At 37.1% G+C, this 17,614-nt stretch overlaps 1 protein-coding gene across 1 annotated transcript; it reads left to right on the top strand.

Moving 5' to 3' along the window:
• Positions 1-8,278: 8,278 nt before the first annotated feature.
• LOC117984347 (phospholipase A1-like) lies at positions 8,279-16,288 on the top strand. Its single transcript, XM_034970970.2, has 8 exons — positions 8,279-8,545; positions 10,420-10,468; positions 11,768-11,877; positions 13,306-13,463; positions 14,594-14,742; positions 15,003-15,226; positions 15,497-15,659; positions 15,954-16,288. Exons 1-8 carry the CDS (start codon positions 8,479-8,481, stop codon positions 16,021-16,023), a joined length of 990 nt encoding a protein of 329 aa, XP_034826861.2. The 5' UTR covers positions 8,279-8,478; the 3' UTR covers positions 16,024-16,288.
• The last annotated feature ends 1,326 nt before the right edge of the window (positions 16,289-17,614 follow it).

Raw genomic sequence — 17,614 nt, 5'->3', positions numbered from 1 at the left:
CCAAAGCGAGCTTTAAATTTATCGGAATTACCCAATGTGTCATACTTTAAATTCATACTTAATATCCACTTACACTTCACAACATTAGCATCAGCAGGTCAATGCACTAGCTTCCAAACCTTAATATCCATAAGTGACTCATAGTCTACCTTCATAGCTCACTTAGAGGAATTTGATGATGCTACTGCCTCTTCATATGTTTGTGGCTTTTTCAAATAAAGAGCTGGCGTACATACCTATTTCATAATCGCCATATCGTATCGGCGGTTTACCACGTGTACTGCGCATGGGGCGGCTGCGGACGGTCACAGACAGCTCTGTACGAGTCGCGCCTTCCCCTCCAACTACTACATCCCTTGCAAGTCACCGGCTGCATCTCCGGTTCCTCAGCAGAAGACTCAGCATCAGCAGAGGTGTTTACCTCGCTGTAATTGCAGCAGTCATCGCCAGACTCAACATCTGTAAATTCATTAAAAATCATGAATTATTTATACCTATATAGGCTACACTAGAATCCTAACAAGATTGACTAGAATTTAACATATTACTATTTTTACAGGTACTACTATTATTCAATTCTTCATTATTTTGAATATTATCACAATTTAATTCACTATTATATTCATTAAATATAAAGAACTATCATTAATATTTAAAATTAATCCATTTTTAAATCAAGGCATTTAAAATCCTTATAAAATATGTCAGCAATAAAATGCACATTCCTTGACAAAATAACCTTCATTTAATTAGATGGGTCTATAAGTTGGTAACCTTTTATGAATTCTGAATAACCAACATACACAGCTTTACCTTAGCGTTCAATTTACTAATACGAGTAGCCTCAGGAATTAATGAATAGGCAATGCATGTAAAAATAAAGGTGTCCAAGACAAACAGTGTGTCAGGACCAAACCTCCTCACGCACCGGTCCTGCTAACGAGCATTGGGGCTTCTATTTGTCAAACAAATAGCCATCACACAGCTTCACCCCAGCGGTTACAGAGACCTACCTAAATATTATGTTTCATTAAAGAGCTCTAAAACACCACTCTGAGCACAATACGGTACTGTCAGCTGATGAGGTATTCCTTTTTCTAGGAAACATTTAAAACTGTCACTACAGCACTCACCAGTCATCACCATCATTATCAAAAACGCAGGCATCTAATATGCAAGCCAGTCTGCTTTTCTACATAATTCTTGAAATTGATAAAACAGACTTTAATAAATGTTCAAAACTTTTATGAGAAATATCATCAGTAAGGGTTAATAAATACTTTGCACATACCCAGCTAGAGTCTTTCATAGGGCCGCATACGTCACTGTGTACCAGTTCCAAGGGCCGGCTTGCACGTCTCACAGATCCTTTTGGGTAAGCCCTGGCCACAGGCTTTCCCTCTAGGTAGGCAACACACTTGGTAAAGTCTTCCTTGTCAACCTGAAATGAGACGCTACGTGCTGCACACTTCCCAAGTGTACACTTACCTTTAAGACAAAAACACCCTAATCTTCTATGCCACAATTTAGCAACAATACTATTATATGACTCAGCTTTTGCAATCTGTGCTTCCTGCACTTGATGTAGGACAGCCATCGATTGCTCTTTTGCAGAAATATCTTTTATTTTGTAAGCACCCTTACATAAATCAGCAGACATAATGGGCTTGCCTTTTATATTGCAGCTGTCATATATAAAAACACCCATTCACGCCAAAAACAAAACTAAAACCATGCCACTCTCGAATACTTACAGAACACAGACTTTCAAACAACAGCAGAACATACAAGATATTGCAAACTTTAAAAAAATATATCAACGCTTACATGCATATCTCAGATACCAGAGCTCTCTGATTTAGTTTCCTTAACCAGCACAGGTAAGCTTAATTTTATTAGATTTTAAACTAGTCAGAAGGCTAAAATTATTGCACATATGCGATAATGAATCACTGTCCACAATGAAGTCCGCACTTTGTGTAGCTGCCAAAAATGATGAAGCATATACAGTCTGTTCTTCTTTATTATTCTCTTTCTTCTGTCGCTTCAATTTCTAGCAAAGAGACTTTATGTGACCAGCCCTTCTGAACTCCTCCTGAATTCAGCGAGCACAAACTAGCTCTGAAGATAATGCATTAGTCATCGATGCTGTCTCCAAGGCTGATACAAGAGTGTTAAAATCCTGAGGGAGACCTGATAATAATATTTCAGCAATTTCTTTGTCTTCGATGACCTTACAGATGTCCGCAAGTTGTTGTACAAAGGGTATAACTTAACTGTTTCAATGTATCTGGTCATATTATCATATTGATTAAAGTCTACACTATGTAGTTGCTGAAGTAGACTCGTCTAAATAGACCTTTATCTTCAAAAACACATTGAACTTTATCCCAAGCTGCCTTTGCTGTATTCATTCCATACAAGGTCTAATAAAGTGGCTTAAGGCTTGATATTCTAGCAAGAGCCTTACAATCTTTAGTAGGTAGTGTCTTTCTCCATACATAAGACACAATCCAAAAGACCCTCTAGAATAAGTGAGTTTTTGATTCCAAATTTTTCAATGCTTACGTCGCCCATATTCGGCGCTGATTGACTAGACATCGCTTTAAATAATTAGTACTCACAATTCGTCCTTCTACGACTTTCTGGGCACGTTAACCTGTTGAAGAGTATGATGCGCAGGCTTGCTCGCGTGTCATCGCAGAAGAGACAAAATAAAGTCTTGGATTTCCAACGATGCCTCTTTATTTCATTATAAAATAAATAGTAAGTCATCAGCGTCACATTTAATTTACGATGCAATTAGATTTGGATTTAACATTTAAGATAAAAAGAAATCAATTTATATTTATGGGACGAACACAATCGAAGGTTATAATTAAAGGAATGACAGGACAGATGTCAATGTCAAGTTAACATGTCAAAGATCATAAAGTCGATGTAGATCATAGACAATTTCAACACCACCAAGGTAGCCTTGTCGCACTGTAATGTAGGTAGGTACTAATATCCTATCGCTGAGTTCTACATTGACTATGGCCAAAACCCTTCTCCCTGAGAGGAGACCCGGGGGGTGATTACGTAAAACATTGCAGTAGCGACAGCAGTAGCAATACGATAGTTCATTTGCTATCTCTCTTCCTCTTCTTCTTATTTTGCCTTATGGCTATTGCTGTCTCTCTCTAGCCGGACGTTTGACAGCAATGATCGCGAGATTGACGCCTGTCGCGAGATACGTAATCACCCCACCGTGCTCTGGAGCAAGCCGGCAATGGGTTGATCATGATGATGATTATGAGTTCTATATTGGTAGCATAGTAAATTATTATCATTGCGGCATCCGAGGGACAAAGGCCGGTTGTCATTGTTCATACAATTAGAGCTAATTGGTGTAACTACTGTGTCCTGCGTGGCGTTCACAGTAAGATCCTTGATCTAGGGCATTCTTACTATATATTTAATATATTAAATATATATAGGTATATTTAATAGTACTACAATATTTCATAAGTATTGGCAAGAGCTACTTAAACACACCTTTAGAAAATTTAATAGTGCCACAATATTTCATAGCCTACACTTTGAGAATATTGAACTGTCATTCTTGCCTTGACTATCGGAAACTGAAACATCTATTAGTATTGACAAGAGCTACTTAAACACACCTTTAGAAAATTTAACAATGCCACAATATTTCATAGCCTACACTTTGAGAATATTGAACTGTCATTCTTGCCTTGACTATCGGAAACTGAAACATCTATTAGTATTAACAAGAGCTACTTAAACACACCTTCAGAAAATTTGATAGTGCCACAATATTTCATAGCCTACACTATGAGAATATTGAACTGTCATTCTTGCCTTGACTATCGGAAACTGGAATATCTATTAGTATTGACAAGAGCTACTTAAACACACCTTTAGAAAATTTAACAATGCCACAATATTTCATAGCCTACACTTTGAGAATATTGAACTGTCATTCTTGCCTTGACTATCGGAAACTGAAACATCTATTAGTATTGACAAGAGCTACTTAAACACACCTTTAGAAAATTTAACAATGCCACAATATTTCATAGCCTACACTACGAGAATATTGAACTGTCATTCTTGCCTTGACTATCGGAAACTGGAACATCTATTAGTATTGGCAAGAGCTACTTAAACACCTTTAAAAGTTATGGAGATCTCTGAGACATGCAGGTTTCCTGATATTTAATTGCTTAATTAAAACGAAGCCTATACGACTCTATTATAATAATATGAGTCTTACAATACTGCCAAATCCCTTGCAGGTTAGCCCACCTTAATTTTAGACTACTTCGTCAGATAGCACCACTATGATTTAAGTTGACATCCGATTAAAAATAAATCTTTGTCCGTACGTACCTAAGCACCATTGTAGTACCTACTTACTTGGCTATAAGCAGATACGAGTAGGTAGATATGTACTGAAAAAGGTGTAACATTCAGGTGTGATTCAGGTTTTTAGGTCGAGTGCTATTACGAAATTGCGATTAACTGTTATTTTAACAGTTAATCTGTCTGTTTCTGTAAACGAAATTCGCAAACCAAAAAGTTAGCTAATAAAGATAAAATGCAATGGTGTTGTTTAGGCTGGCCGAGCATTTGACTATATTTTCACAGCCGAGCCAGGCTGCAAGATTTGGTTTAGAATTTTTTATGGTTTTAAATATCCACGCGAGAGATTAGACCCGGAAATTAGATAGGTACATAGCGGCTTTAGCCTTTTTAGACGCTGTGTTCTTAGAGATCTGCTCTATCATAGCGTCTAAAAAATCTGACTCTAATAAGCAGCTGACGATCGAATAGGTACCTATCGATAGGATAGACGAGATGCTAGACGTGTAGGCGACATTAACCAATGTGCGCTCAGCCTTTACTGACACTGTTGAAATGAAAACTATTTCATCACACCCATGATGTTCTGGTTTAATAAGGATTTGTTCAGATCAGGCGGGTAGGTAGATATTATCATTATGTAGGTAGATGTTACGTGATGTCCAGAAGATTTGATACTGTTTACAAATAGGTCAAAGACATTGATATCATACGGGATAGGTACAAAAGTTGTTCGTGCTTTCTTATCCAAAGAGATCAACAGATGCGAACTATTAATATCATTAATGTCTCACCGATCTAATTCGGCTACGGCAGCCAATCTCCACTGAAATTAAGGCGGTGCGGCGGTAAATTAAGTGCACAAGTGTCCGGGCAAAAACACTAGGTGATGAGTCGGGAGGCGCACCTTTGTGTTTCAAAACTCAAACGATGTACAGAGACTTTATTGGTCGCGGAGGTGGGTCTACCTCAGCAGGCGCCGCTACCTGGCTGGGTTGCGCGAACGAGTTTGGCCCCGTAGCCAAGCCACCTGGCAATGCGTGGAGCACCGTGAGGTTTTAGTCAGTAAGAGTCCACGCCCGCGGAGGCACGGAAGTTATCTCCGTGTCTCCCCGAGCGTGGTGTTAGGTATCCATGAAGATTTCCCTGTCAAAAAAAACGCGCTCAGAAGCGCCACCATACGGGGGCCGCCTTTAAATGGAGTACGACGGATACAATATTCCAACGCGTTTAATGATCAAGCTGCAGTTTAGCTTGGAGTCTGTTAACGCCTTTACATTTGTTATGGCTTAGCATCGTAGTTAGTTCAATCGCATTGCTTTGACGTTAAAATGTAAGTAAATAGTGTCTGAAGCTTGTCTTACAGCATCACTGCACTGCTGGAGCAAATACAAAGGCTTTGCCTTGAAGTAAACATCCCAAGCTAAGACTCTGAACAAAGAGATAGGTAGTAGTAAGAAGGCCTTCTTGCTCGAACTAATTAGCGATGCAAAACGTTTCACCCACAGAACAATTACTGAGTAAGTATATAAATCTATCTGGATAAATGTTACAGTCAAAATTCATATCCGGTCAAAACGATTTTAACTGAAAAGGTTGGTCAAAAGTAATAGGTAACTTATTATTGCGTTTAAACTACCGTAAGTGATTTCCATTATAAATAATATCTATCCCGGCTGTACTCACGTGTCTAGTCGACGTTAGCCCGACACAGCCGCGGCGCGTGCGCGAAATGACTCCCTTGAAAAAGGACCCCGGATGGGACTCGGTCGGGCTAACGTCGACTAGACAGGTGATGAGTACAGCCGCAGGCCGGAATATATATTATTTATAACTTATTATTGACTGAAATTTCAGTCAAGTTCAGTAAATTATCCTTAAGTTCATACTCATATATAATGCATAGGTGTAGAAGTAAGTTTAGGTCAAAGGTGGCCCATAAGCAAAACGAAATTGGAGCATCCTGACTCCACGCAGTAGATATTTATTGTCTGGGCTACCCTTAGTGTTTTCTAAAAAGCACGAAGCCAAAAGCGAATTTTCTGGCGTAGCTCATTTAAAACACTCTAACTATAGAACAGATAAGACTGCTGGGAGCGTTTTTTTATAGGTATACAGCAGGGGAAAATCCTCATGGACACCCGTAGGTAGAGCCGGACTCTTACCGGCTAAAAAACCCAGCTGTCTTCTTGTTGAACCCGCCTTTCAGCCTACAACACAGCAACATTCTTGTCTTTGGAGCTGGGGGCTCGGATTTAAAACCACTTGTCTGCTTTTAGGGTTCCGTAAAGAAAAAACGGAACCCTTATAGGATCACTGAGTTGTCTGTCTGTCTGTCTATCTGTCGATCTGTCTGTCAAGAAACCTAGAGGGTACTTCCCGTTGACCTAGAATCATGAAATTTGGCAGGTAGGGAGGTCTTACAGCGCACGTAAGGGGATAAATCCGAAAACCGTGAATTTGTGGTTACAACATGAAAAAAAATATGAAAAAAAAATGTTTATGAACAAATAATTAATTGTTTGAACTTTACTATACCAAGTGGGGTAGCATAATATGAAAGAAATTTATCTATACATTCCCTAACAGATTTTTATTTATTTTTATGCTAAATAGTTTTTGATTTATCGTACATAATGTCAAAGAAATGCGACTGTAGTACGGAACCCTCGGTCCGCAAATCTGATTCGCACTTGGCCGGTTTTTTATCATTAGTACTATCTTCTTCTGTCATCGCTCTGGGCTCCGCACTTAAACGTTTCCGTCTGTTGTGCGTGTACTAAGTATATGGACCTATATTTTCCAGTCAAAACTACTATTTACCTGCGTCGTTAGTCAACCTAGTTTTGACTGTAACCTAATATGTCGACTACGAGCCAAAGCATATTACAATTATTTACAATATAACATCGCAAAAAATAATATTATCTACGTAATATGTAAGTAATGGGTACGCAGATACATTTAGTATTATGCGGGTAATTTTCTGCAATCTACCGTTGAGGAATTCCTTCCTCCTTCAATGATAATACTACTGATCCGATCTTCACCTTTGCGTAAACAACCTTCCCAATACAATCAAATATGACGAATTTGGTTTAGATCTGACGGAGTTGTACATCGATAAAAAACTCATTCACCCCATATTATGAAGTATCTATCTACTTATTGTTTTTCAATGTGAAAAATATTCTAAATGTTAATCCAGAATAAAATAGTTTAATTATAATTTTAAGTAATCTCTTTTGGCCTTCTGTTATACCTAGATTTAAATTTAAATAATAATTATGTATTTACGCTGTTGATTACTTTCAATTAAACAAAATAAAATAAAATAAAATAAAAGTGAGAGTAGGTATCTACTAGTTAGGCGATGTTTAATTTTGTTTTATCCATACTAATATGATAAACTAGCAGACCCGGGCTTCGCTCGGGTGGAATTTAGAAAATCGAGGTGGGGGATGAATTTCCAAAAATCCTGGAACACGTATTTCTTCATTAGTGACCGAAAACCTAAATACCAATTTTCATGCAAATAACTTGAAAAATGACGGACTTTCATACAAACTTTCATCCCCTATATAACCCACTTAGGGGTGGAGTTTCAAAAAATCCTTTCTTAGTGGATACCTACTCTTTACAAAGAACACACCCTCAAAATTTCATGTCTCTAGGAGCAGTGGTTTAGGCTGTGCGTTGATATAATATATGTCAGTCAGTCAGTCAGTCAGGACTTTCAATTTTATATATATAGAAGATGTGAAAGTGTGTCTGTATGTCTGTCTGTCTGTCTGCTAGCTTTTCACGGCTTATCCTTTTAACCGATTTTAATTAAATTAAAATTTGGTACAGAGATCCCTTGCATCCCGGGGAAGGACATAGGCTACTTTTTATCCCGGAAAATCAAAGAGTTCCCACGGGATTTTCAAAACCTAAATCCATGCGGATGAAGTCGCGGGCATCATCTAGTATAATATATTTCATACATTTGTACAGTATCAAATCCTAAGCAAATACCGTTAATCACCGACATAGTGTCAAGGGGACGAAAAGTTGCAACGCAAGGACTGATACCAGCCCCTATATAAACGTAAGACACCAAACAAAAGGATGATTTGTTACAATAAACTCAAAATGAACGCAGGTGCTGTTGGATTTTATTTTTTTCTTTTAATTGGTAAGTCCTTTCTGCCTGTATCATCAAGATAATAATAATATTATAGTATAACGGCATTCTACTTAGTATTAATATATCTTATTTTTCCTTAAATTTCTTTTTCTGTTTTGTAACCTCGGGGGGGGGGGGGGGGGGGGCATTTTAAATTTTAAATCAATATTATAAACATTAATTTCGTCGTTTTATAATAATAATTATTATTTGTAAGGTAGGTAATCATTAAAAAAATATTACAACTATGGAATTAAAAATAAATCACGAGCACAGCACACGAGAAATCTTGAAATCTCGAATTTATTACACGCTGGGTGACATTCTTCCTCTTATCAAAATTTCACTTCGGAACGCAATATCCACTTATTAAAAACTTTTTTTACTTTTATAGAAACTTGTTTTGAATCGGCAATATTTTCTCTATAATATTAACGAATAAATGCCTCTGCCAATCATTTGACCGTTTCAATTAAATTATATTCATTTTTAAATGCCAGGAGTTTAGTATCATATAAAAAAAAACGCTTTTAGGATGAGTAAATATTTGATAACGATTGTCCCTATATTTTTTTTTAGAAAACATAAATTTTACAATACGTAGAGCTAGATTTACTAGAGTCAGAGTTAACAACTAAGTAGAGTTGTTAGATTTCAATTTTATCTACACTAGCAAACCGGCCGGCCCGGCTTCGTACGGGTGCAATTTACTATGAAGGAAATGAGATGGTCGCTTAGCAAGAAATTATTAGCCAAGAAAGTCACATTTTTGACTGAGAATTTTTCAAAAATTCTCAGTCAAAAATGTGTCTTCTCAAAAGCGTGTGTTCTCAGTCAAATTCTCATTGATAAAAATGTAATACTAAGGTAGGTACATAAAAATTTATGTTTACGTGTTCGTTCGTTACATATGCGTTTGCGTATTGTTTATTCGATTGATGTGAAACTTTGTACAGTTGTTGTTGACACTTGTGTGAAGGTTACTGACAATAGGTACCGTAAGTATAGGTACCGTCAAAGGTATCGCGCGATTCGCATTGCAATGCAGGCCGGGCAATACCTAGTTAGTATCTAGTAATTAAATTTCAATTAGTGATAGCTATATTCTGCCGGCAGTGAACCTCGTTGTCACTGGTTTTTTAACATTGTACTATTTTAGGTAACTAGGTTATCTTGCATCCGAGTTCGTGTAGATAAAATCAACAAATACGAAATTGTAATCGACATCGCGCATTTTTTGTGTCTGAATTGTTTGCATTAAAATGATTCAAATAGGAAAGAGTCATTTTCATAACATTTTTTATAAAGGTATTAGTTTGGTATGTATCAAGTATATCTATGTAACTTAAGGAAACAGTCCTATTGCAGAGAGATATTTAGTGTTCATTAGATGACTGAAATATTCATCTCGGAGTTCCGTACATCCCCGCCGTATCTATACCTACTTTAAGTCGAGTCGTGTGCAGAAGCATCTTTAAGAGATCACCGCATTATAATAACCCAAAATCCTCTGATAATATGTGATTAGTTATTGGAAAAGGTTCAATAAGAAGGAATTCCATTCCTCCTAATAGGACAGAGATGGCAAATTTATTTTTAGTTCATTCATAGCTGTTATGAATCCGCACTGAGTTCGTACTAGGCTCAGAAACTACTGAGGATGGATTTTTATATGGTTTTCTCGAATTATGGAAAGAAGAATTATCTAAGAAGGTTAATTTAGTGATGATAATTATTGTGAATCAAGTCGGGAAAAGTGCCATCAGACAGCTAAAGTTATACACAAAAAAAATGTAAAGAGCTTCCCTCCTTCCTCTACCGTGTGAAGCCGGGGCAGCTTGCTCATTATAATTTTATACATAATATACTTAATATGTTTTCAGCTATCTCCAAGAGTTACGACCATGAAACAAAACTAAGATTTTATCATGAGTAAGTATCACAAAAGTAATATTATACCTATAGGTATCCATACTAAAGTTATTAATGCGAAAGTGTATCTGTCTGGCTGTCTGTCGGTTGCCTATTCATGGCTTATCCTTTTAACCGATTTTGACGGGTACCTACAGAAGCAATTGCATTCTGGTGAAGAAAATAAGTAGTAAGCTACTTTTATCTCGGAAAATGAATGAGTTTTCACGAGATTAAGAAACCTAGGCCCACGCGGACGAAGTCGTGGGTACCATGTAGTGAATCAAATTAATTCCTAAACCAGAACTGACCTTATTTAAAGTAGGTATAGTCCGCATAATACCATATGTATGTTGAAACGGAAAGTTATCGTGACATAACCTATGTACACCGAACAATGACCACATCAAGTATTACATTATTCAATCAAAACCCATGTAGAATATTAAACACCTATCCACCTGTATTTTTAAAGTAATCCCTACTTACTAATCTGTATACTTATATGAAATTTAAAGTCCTGACTGACTGACTTATATTATCAACACACAGTCTAAATAGCTGGTCATATACACATGTTTGAGAGCTCTGCACTCGAAATTGTAGACGAGTATATATATACCTAGGACACACAATCCAGTTGGGTAGGTCCAATTTCGAGAAAGAGGTCAACCGCCGAATCCAACTCGGTTGGGCAGCGTTCAGGAAGCTTGCTTCGAGATGTCTTCTTGTCCAAAATTCCTCAGTGCTTGAAGACCAAAGTCTTCGAACAGTGCGTGTTGCCAGTGATGACATATGGATCCGAGACATGGTCGCTAACTATGGGCCTCATAAGAAAGCTCAGAGTCACTCAGCGGGCGATGGAGAGAGCTATGCTTGGAGTTTCTCTACGTGATCAAATCAGGAATGAGGAGATCCGTAGGAGAACTAGAGTAACCGACATAGCTCAACGGGTTGCAAAGCTGAAGTGGCAATGGGCAGGGCACATAGTTCGTACAACCGATAGACGTTGGGGTCCCAAGGTGCTGGAATGGCGACCTCGCACCGGAAGACGCAGCGTTGGAAGACCCGCCACTAGGTGGACGGACGACATCGGACGAGTCGCTGGGAGCCGCTGGATCCAGGCGGCGCAAGACCGTGGCATGTGGAAGTCCCTACAAGAGACCTATGTCCAGCAGTGGACGTCTATTGGTTGATGATGATGATGATGATGATGATGATGATGATGTCAACTGTCATGTCAAAAGTACGGTAAGACACAGAGTCAAATGGCGAGTGAGTTCTTATATTATACGGACTAAAGATATTATCACTTTTCAGTTCTTTTGACAAATACACGGAGCTACCATTAAATGAAACCGATAAAATATTTCATACGTCGTGGTACAAAGCCAGCCGTACCACGGTGATGTTTTGTCATGGATTCACAGGTAGGTACCAAAATCTTCCTAAATAAAAAAACCGGCCAAGTGCGAGTCAGGCTCGCGTAATGAGGGTTCCGTACTACAGTCGTATTTTTTCGACATTTTGCACGATAATTTAAAACTATGATGCATAAAAATAAATAAAAATCTGTTTTAGAATTTACAGGTAAAGACCTTTCATATGATACCCCACTTGATATAGTCACTCACTTCGAAAGTTGAAAATACTAATTATTAGTTCATGACCACAATTTAATTTTTTTTGTGTGATCTAACCCTAAATTCACGGTTTTCAGATTTTTCCCCAAATGTCAGCTATAAGATCTACCTACTTGCCAAATTTCATGATTCTAGGTCAACGGGAAGTACCCTGTAGGTTTCTTGACAGACAGACAGACAGACAGACAGACAGACAGACAACAAAGTGATCTTATAAAGGCAAAGGGAAAGGCATTCCGAACCAGTGGTAGATGCATCCGACTATTCGAAAGTACTTTTAAAAGTTTATTCGAATAAAAAAGATTTTTATTTTATTTATTTATTTATTTATTTTATAAGGGTTCCGTTTTTCCTTTTGAGGTACGGAACCCTAAAAATATTTAGAATATAAGAAACAATTAAGAAATTTAAAAAATTAGTATTTTTCGAAATTCGTGTTTTGTATAATAGCTGACCTGCGTGGGCTTCATTAGAGGTAGAAATTCTGAAAGTGTTTTCTAGTGAGAACATTAAAATCCCATACCTATGCAAAATCTCAAGTCAATGCATTCTAGATTCACCGGTTTGAGCTTTTCCTTTGAGTACCGGTACGTTGATGTACCGGCGATAGTATAGTGATTAGGACGTCGACCTCTTATTCGGGTGTTCGAGGTTCAATCCATTTTCATGCATTTTCGGCAATAATATGAATAAGAAAACATCGCGAGAAAACCTGCATGCCCGAGAGTTCTCCATACGTACTTAATGTTTTAAAAGATATATAATATGAATTCTGCCAATACGCACTTGACCAGCGTGGTGGACAATTAAAACGTAACCCCAACTTATTCTGAGAGGAGACCCGCGTCCTCATCCTTACTCTGTGGTAGTGGGTCGACAATGGCTTTTCTAATGACGACGATTATCTGATCCAATGAGAAACGAAAACAGCGATCTCAATTTGTTACTATTGTAGTTAAGAACCTAGGTGCTTAACTGTACGTAGGTATACTTAATGTTTTAGTACTAAACCTTATGTGGCTTCCTAGTAGGTTTATACTACTGTTTAAACAAGCAATAATAAACAAAAGCTTGTGTCTGTGTCTGTCTATTCGTCGGGTTTGGCTTCATAATAATATCGTGACGGCTCTAATGCTATAACTAACATAATATGAAATATACAAACAAAAATATGACAAGGAGAAATGGAGACAAATATATCCGGTTCTGTTTCAGGCAATGCCACTGGTCCTGCAGTGACCGCAATCATAACTGCTTACCTCGAACAAGGAGAGAGTAACGTAGCGCTGCTCGATTGGTCGTACATGGCGTCGTCACCAACTCCGGGCATCGTGAGTTCATATGCTGGCTGGGCGGCCCCCAATGCAAGAAAGGTACCTAAACAAAGTTTTATCGAATTTGTTATATCAAGCACCAGAAATTTAATATAAAATTCCAAAATGCTAAAGGATTTAGAATTTAAAAATTTTGAAATCTGTTCACTCCTGTTCTTTTCAAAAAATATTTTACAATAAACATTTTATTTTATTTTTATTTATCAATTTACTCATTCAATAGCAGGTTTGGATTTTGAACGTTGCCAATTAGTTAAAAGCCAAATAAATAGACAGTAACTGACGGTGGAAATGATGATAAAATTGACTTTCGAATTAATAAAATTTAATTTTTAATATCAATGGAATTTGTACACCTACTTATTTGTGCACTACTACTTAGTAAAGCAGATATGATTTTGCAGTTTGATGACTGCAAGACGGGCTAACTATCTAATCATCATTCCTAAGATTATGATGAAATGAAAGAATGTCTCCGAATCTGGCATGCCTCCTGAGTAAGGCTTCTTTAATGACTTCCACAACGAATACTTTTTGCCCATGACTGCCCGTCGTCAATTTAACCAGGCCACTTATCATTGCCACTTCATCGTCATCATCATTATCCTTTCACCATGCGGACTGTACTAACTGACAACATATTTTCTTCCAACAATTATGTTTATGTATATACTTTATTGCACCACAAAACTGAAATGACAGGTTACAAAAAAGAAAACTTACATAGAAAGTACAGTATCACCAAATCTGGTCCTCAACATTCCTCATCCAACCAATTCCCGCTACCTCTTATCGTCGATCCATCTTGTTGGAGTACCCTTCCATATAATGTTTAATTGTTGTGGTCTCCTCCACTCACACTTTCCGGCTCCATTGACGATTTAGTCAAGCCAGCTGTCGCTTTTATCTGTTTAAAGTTTTGAATAGTTCATACTTAGGTTGGAAAGGTTATTCTTTTCATTAATAGATAGAAGAGAAGTTGCCATTTACTTTATAGATATTTTTATTGTAATTACACTTTTTGATTGTCAATTGTTAGATTTGTAAAATAATGATGTAATTAATGGTGATAAAAATTACGTATACTTACAACACTAATAACCTCCGTCGTGCTAATTCGTGGCAAATCAGCTAGAAGGTAAGGTACTTACTGTTTTTTTTGCTTTTAGCTTGGCGTTCACCTAGTGGAGACTTTTTCTCTACTCTCGAATGCTGGTATGGATCTTAGTAAGACACATCTCATCGGCCACTCGCTCGGAGCTCATGTTTGGGGCATTGCTGGCTTTAGGTTGCACCAGAGGGGGATACAGCTTCCATGGTACACTTTCATTGAACAATTTCTTTTAATTAATGAAATAGTTAGACTCACCTTTCTCATGGCAGCTCTACATGCCCGTGTCACAAAAATCAATTGCCACGAAACTTATAAGGCACTATTATAAATAGAGAAACAGGCTCTGTACCTATCTCAAAATCCAGTGCACGCCTTTTAACCGTTCTAAAAATATCCTGTCTTTTTTATAACAGACTTCCAAAAAAAGGTTGTGTGTTTTTGAGAACTTCTTACTATTTTTCAAGGATCACGGGTGTTGATCCCGCGTCTGCAGGATTTGAGAGTAAGCCACCTAGTCACAGGCTCAGTCCGGCCTCGGCTCAGTATGTGGACGTAATTCACACGGATCCCAACAGATACGGCTTAAGAAGTTCGGCTGGCACAGTGGATTTCTGGGCAAACTACAGAGTTGGACCTGTTAGACAACCTGGCTGTAGTAATCAACCGGCTCAAATATTGTCTATGGAAGGTAAAATACGGGCATGCTTTATGTTTTAATTATTTTGCCGATTAGCCTTATATAAACTCTGATACAGCCATTTTTTGAAGCACGCCCGTAGGTATCAATGCAACGTGCAGATAGCTATTATGACGTTGATATCGACTAAGAAAGAATTTTCAAAATTGCAACCCCTAGGGGATAAAATAGGGGTTTGAATTTGTGCAGTCCACGCGGATGCAGTCGCTTATATATCTAGAGTTTTGTGATAGCTTTAGCTAAAATATTGTTATTTTTCAGATTTATGCAGCCATAATAGAAGTTGGAAGTTATTAGTGGACTCTATCAAGTACCCCGGCTCTATAATTGGTTCGTACGCGAGAAATTTTAAAGTGTGGAAAAACTATTCAAAGGAAGAAAGGGCTGCTGTAACTTCACCTTTAGGAGAATACAATATACATGCGTATGTTCGAACATCTTCTATTCTTTTATAATATACATGTACAATATATAAAACTAACGGAATCTATAAAAACTTATAACCACGCGGATACGAGAATATACATATTACATATAGATGAAATAAAGTAAACACAAAATATTTAAACAATGCAATTGAATTAAATTAACTTGGCAACTTGGAAATAATCTTCTTTCACGGATTCTTGAAATAAGCTCACGTTGATTTACAATAATATTATTTTATTTAAAACTAGGAAATAATTTGGTATTAAAAAAAATTAATTATTATTTTTAGACGTCCAGGAAATTATTACTTCGTGACCAACTCAGAATCTCCCTACGGTCTCAAAGAAGATGGACTTTAACAATTAAGTACTTAGTTGATAGTATCTGGTTTACAAAGGCTGTATTAATTAGTTTAATGGTTTAGTTTATTTTTATGCTTATTTATTAAACACTATGTATGTTAATTTTCACGATGGTCTTTCCCAAAAATGTTAAACAAGCGTTGAAAGCGTGTTTGTTTTAAACCTGACTGATTTTCCATACAACACGTTAATTTAGTCATCAGTTAGTTATAATCTATTTTTGTAACTAATTACCATTGCGCTAGTTAGTCACAATGTATAACATTATAGAATGTATGAGTAGGGTGATAATCTTTGCAACACAGTTCATACTTCTGCAGGATCATCGTGCTCATTAATTACAACGTTCATAAGCTTTATTTCTTAATAAATTTTTTATTTATTTACCTACTTGTTTTATTTTTAATTGGTAAGGTGGCTTTTTTAATATTTAAAACACTGCTAAATTATTGCTTCTGTCCTTTTCTGGATTGTTTGTTTTTCTTTTTCTAGATTGTTTTCATAGCGTTCGAACGCTGCGTTTTCCCGATAGAAAAATCTTTTATTCCGTAGGATCCCCTATGCGTAGGGGGTATGTATAGCTAGGCTGTTGACTGGAGTTAAATAAAACATTAACAACCTGCAGACAATACAAGTTTGCTAATTTTAATTGCTGTTAATTAAGTGCTCTCCACTCCACCATATTTTAATTTGTTCTTCCTAATTCCATTTTTCCTTCGACGGGCTGAACAACAAACAACAGCAATCTTTACGGACTAAAAGTACCTATTGGTACTTTTCGTACACCTATAGGTGCATCTATTTAGTAACCAAACTTGAAAAATAAAATTAATTGTATTTCTCAAGAATAATTATTAGTTGTGAATTGTGAGCATTATAGGTATTAATTTATGCAAGTTAGTCATATTCCTTGCAAATATTTGAGACAATCTGTTCCAACTCAATAAATGTTGACTATCAATTTATCAGGAAAGTAAAGACTGAGTTATTTACAATGATATTAGAAGAAAATAGGTAGATACAATGATATTAGAAGAAAAATAGGTAGATAGGTTACTTATATCAAATTCGATGTTTATTAATGGCACGCTGCGTCAGCGCCGAAAGACTCAACACACATAAACGCATAGATAGTATTTTAACCTCACACAACAGAGAGTAAAGGACGGTGAACTAATAACCTCAGCTTCAGTTGCGCACGAAAAAGAGACGGTTATATTTTGCACTACCTCGTCCTGCACAGAAGAGTGGAAGAAGGACGGATATATGCCTAATAATGCGAGCGTAAAAGAGACGGGACGAGACGGTAAACTAGAAACTCCAAAGAAAAAAAAACAGTAAAGTCTTTTCGGCTAATGCCGATTTATGCCTACACTGTAGTTGTATAGTAAAATAAAAACCTTATACTGTGGTATTTAATATATTACGAACTAGCTTTTTCCCGCGGTTCCGCTCGTTTTTAGGGTTCCGTGCCCAAGGGGTGCCAACGGGACCCTATTACTAAGCCTCCGCTGTCTGTACGTCCATCTGTCAGCGGGCTGTATCTCGTAAGCCGTAATAGGTAGACAGTTGAAATTTTCACAGAATG

This window comes from Maniola hyperantus, chromosome 8 (assembly GCF_902806685.2).
Source record: "Maniola hyperantus chromosome 8, iAphHyp1.2, whole genome shotgun sequence".
Lineage (NCBI taxonomy): Eukaryota > Metazoa > Arthropoda > Insecta > Lepidoptera > Nymphalidae > Maniola > Maniola hyperantus.
This window is presented reverse-complemented; position numbering and strand designations above follow the sequence as displayed.

Coding starts and splice junctions, on each gene's coding strand:
- LOC117984347 (XM_034970970.2), top strand. CDS start 8,479: ATGATTTGTTACAATAAACTCAAAATGAACGCAGGTGCTGTTGGATTT. Junction 15,227..15,496: donor TCAAATATTGTCTATGGAAG/GTAAAATACGGG, acceptor GTTATTTTTCAG/ATTTATGCAGCCATAATAGA. Junction 15,660..15,953: donor GGAGAATACAATATACATGC/GTATGTTCGAAC, acceptor TATTATTTTTAG/ACGTCCAGGAAATTATTACT.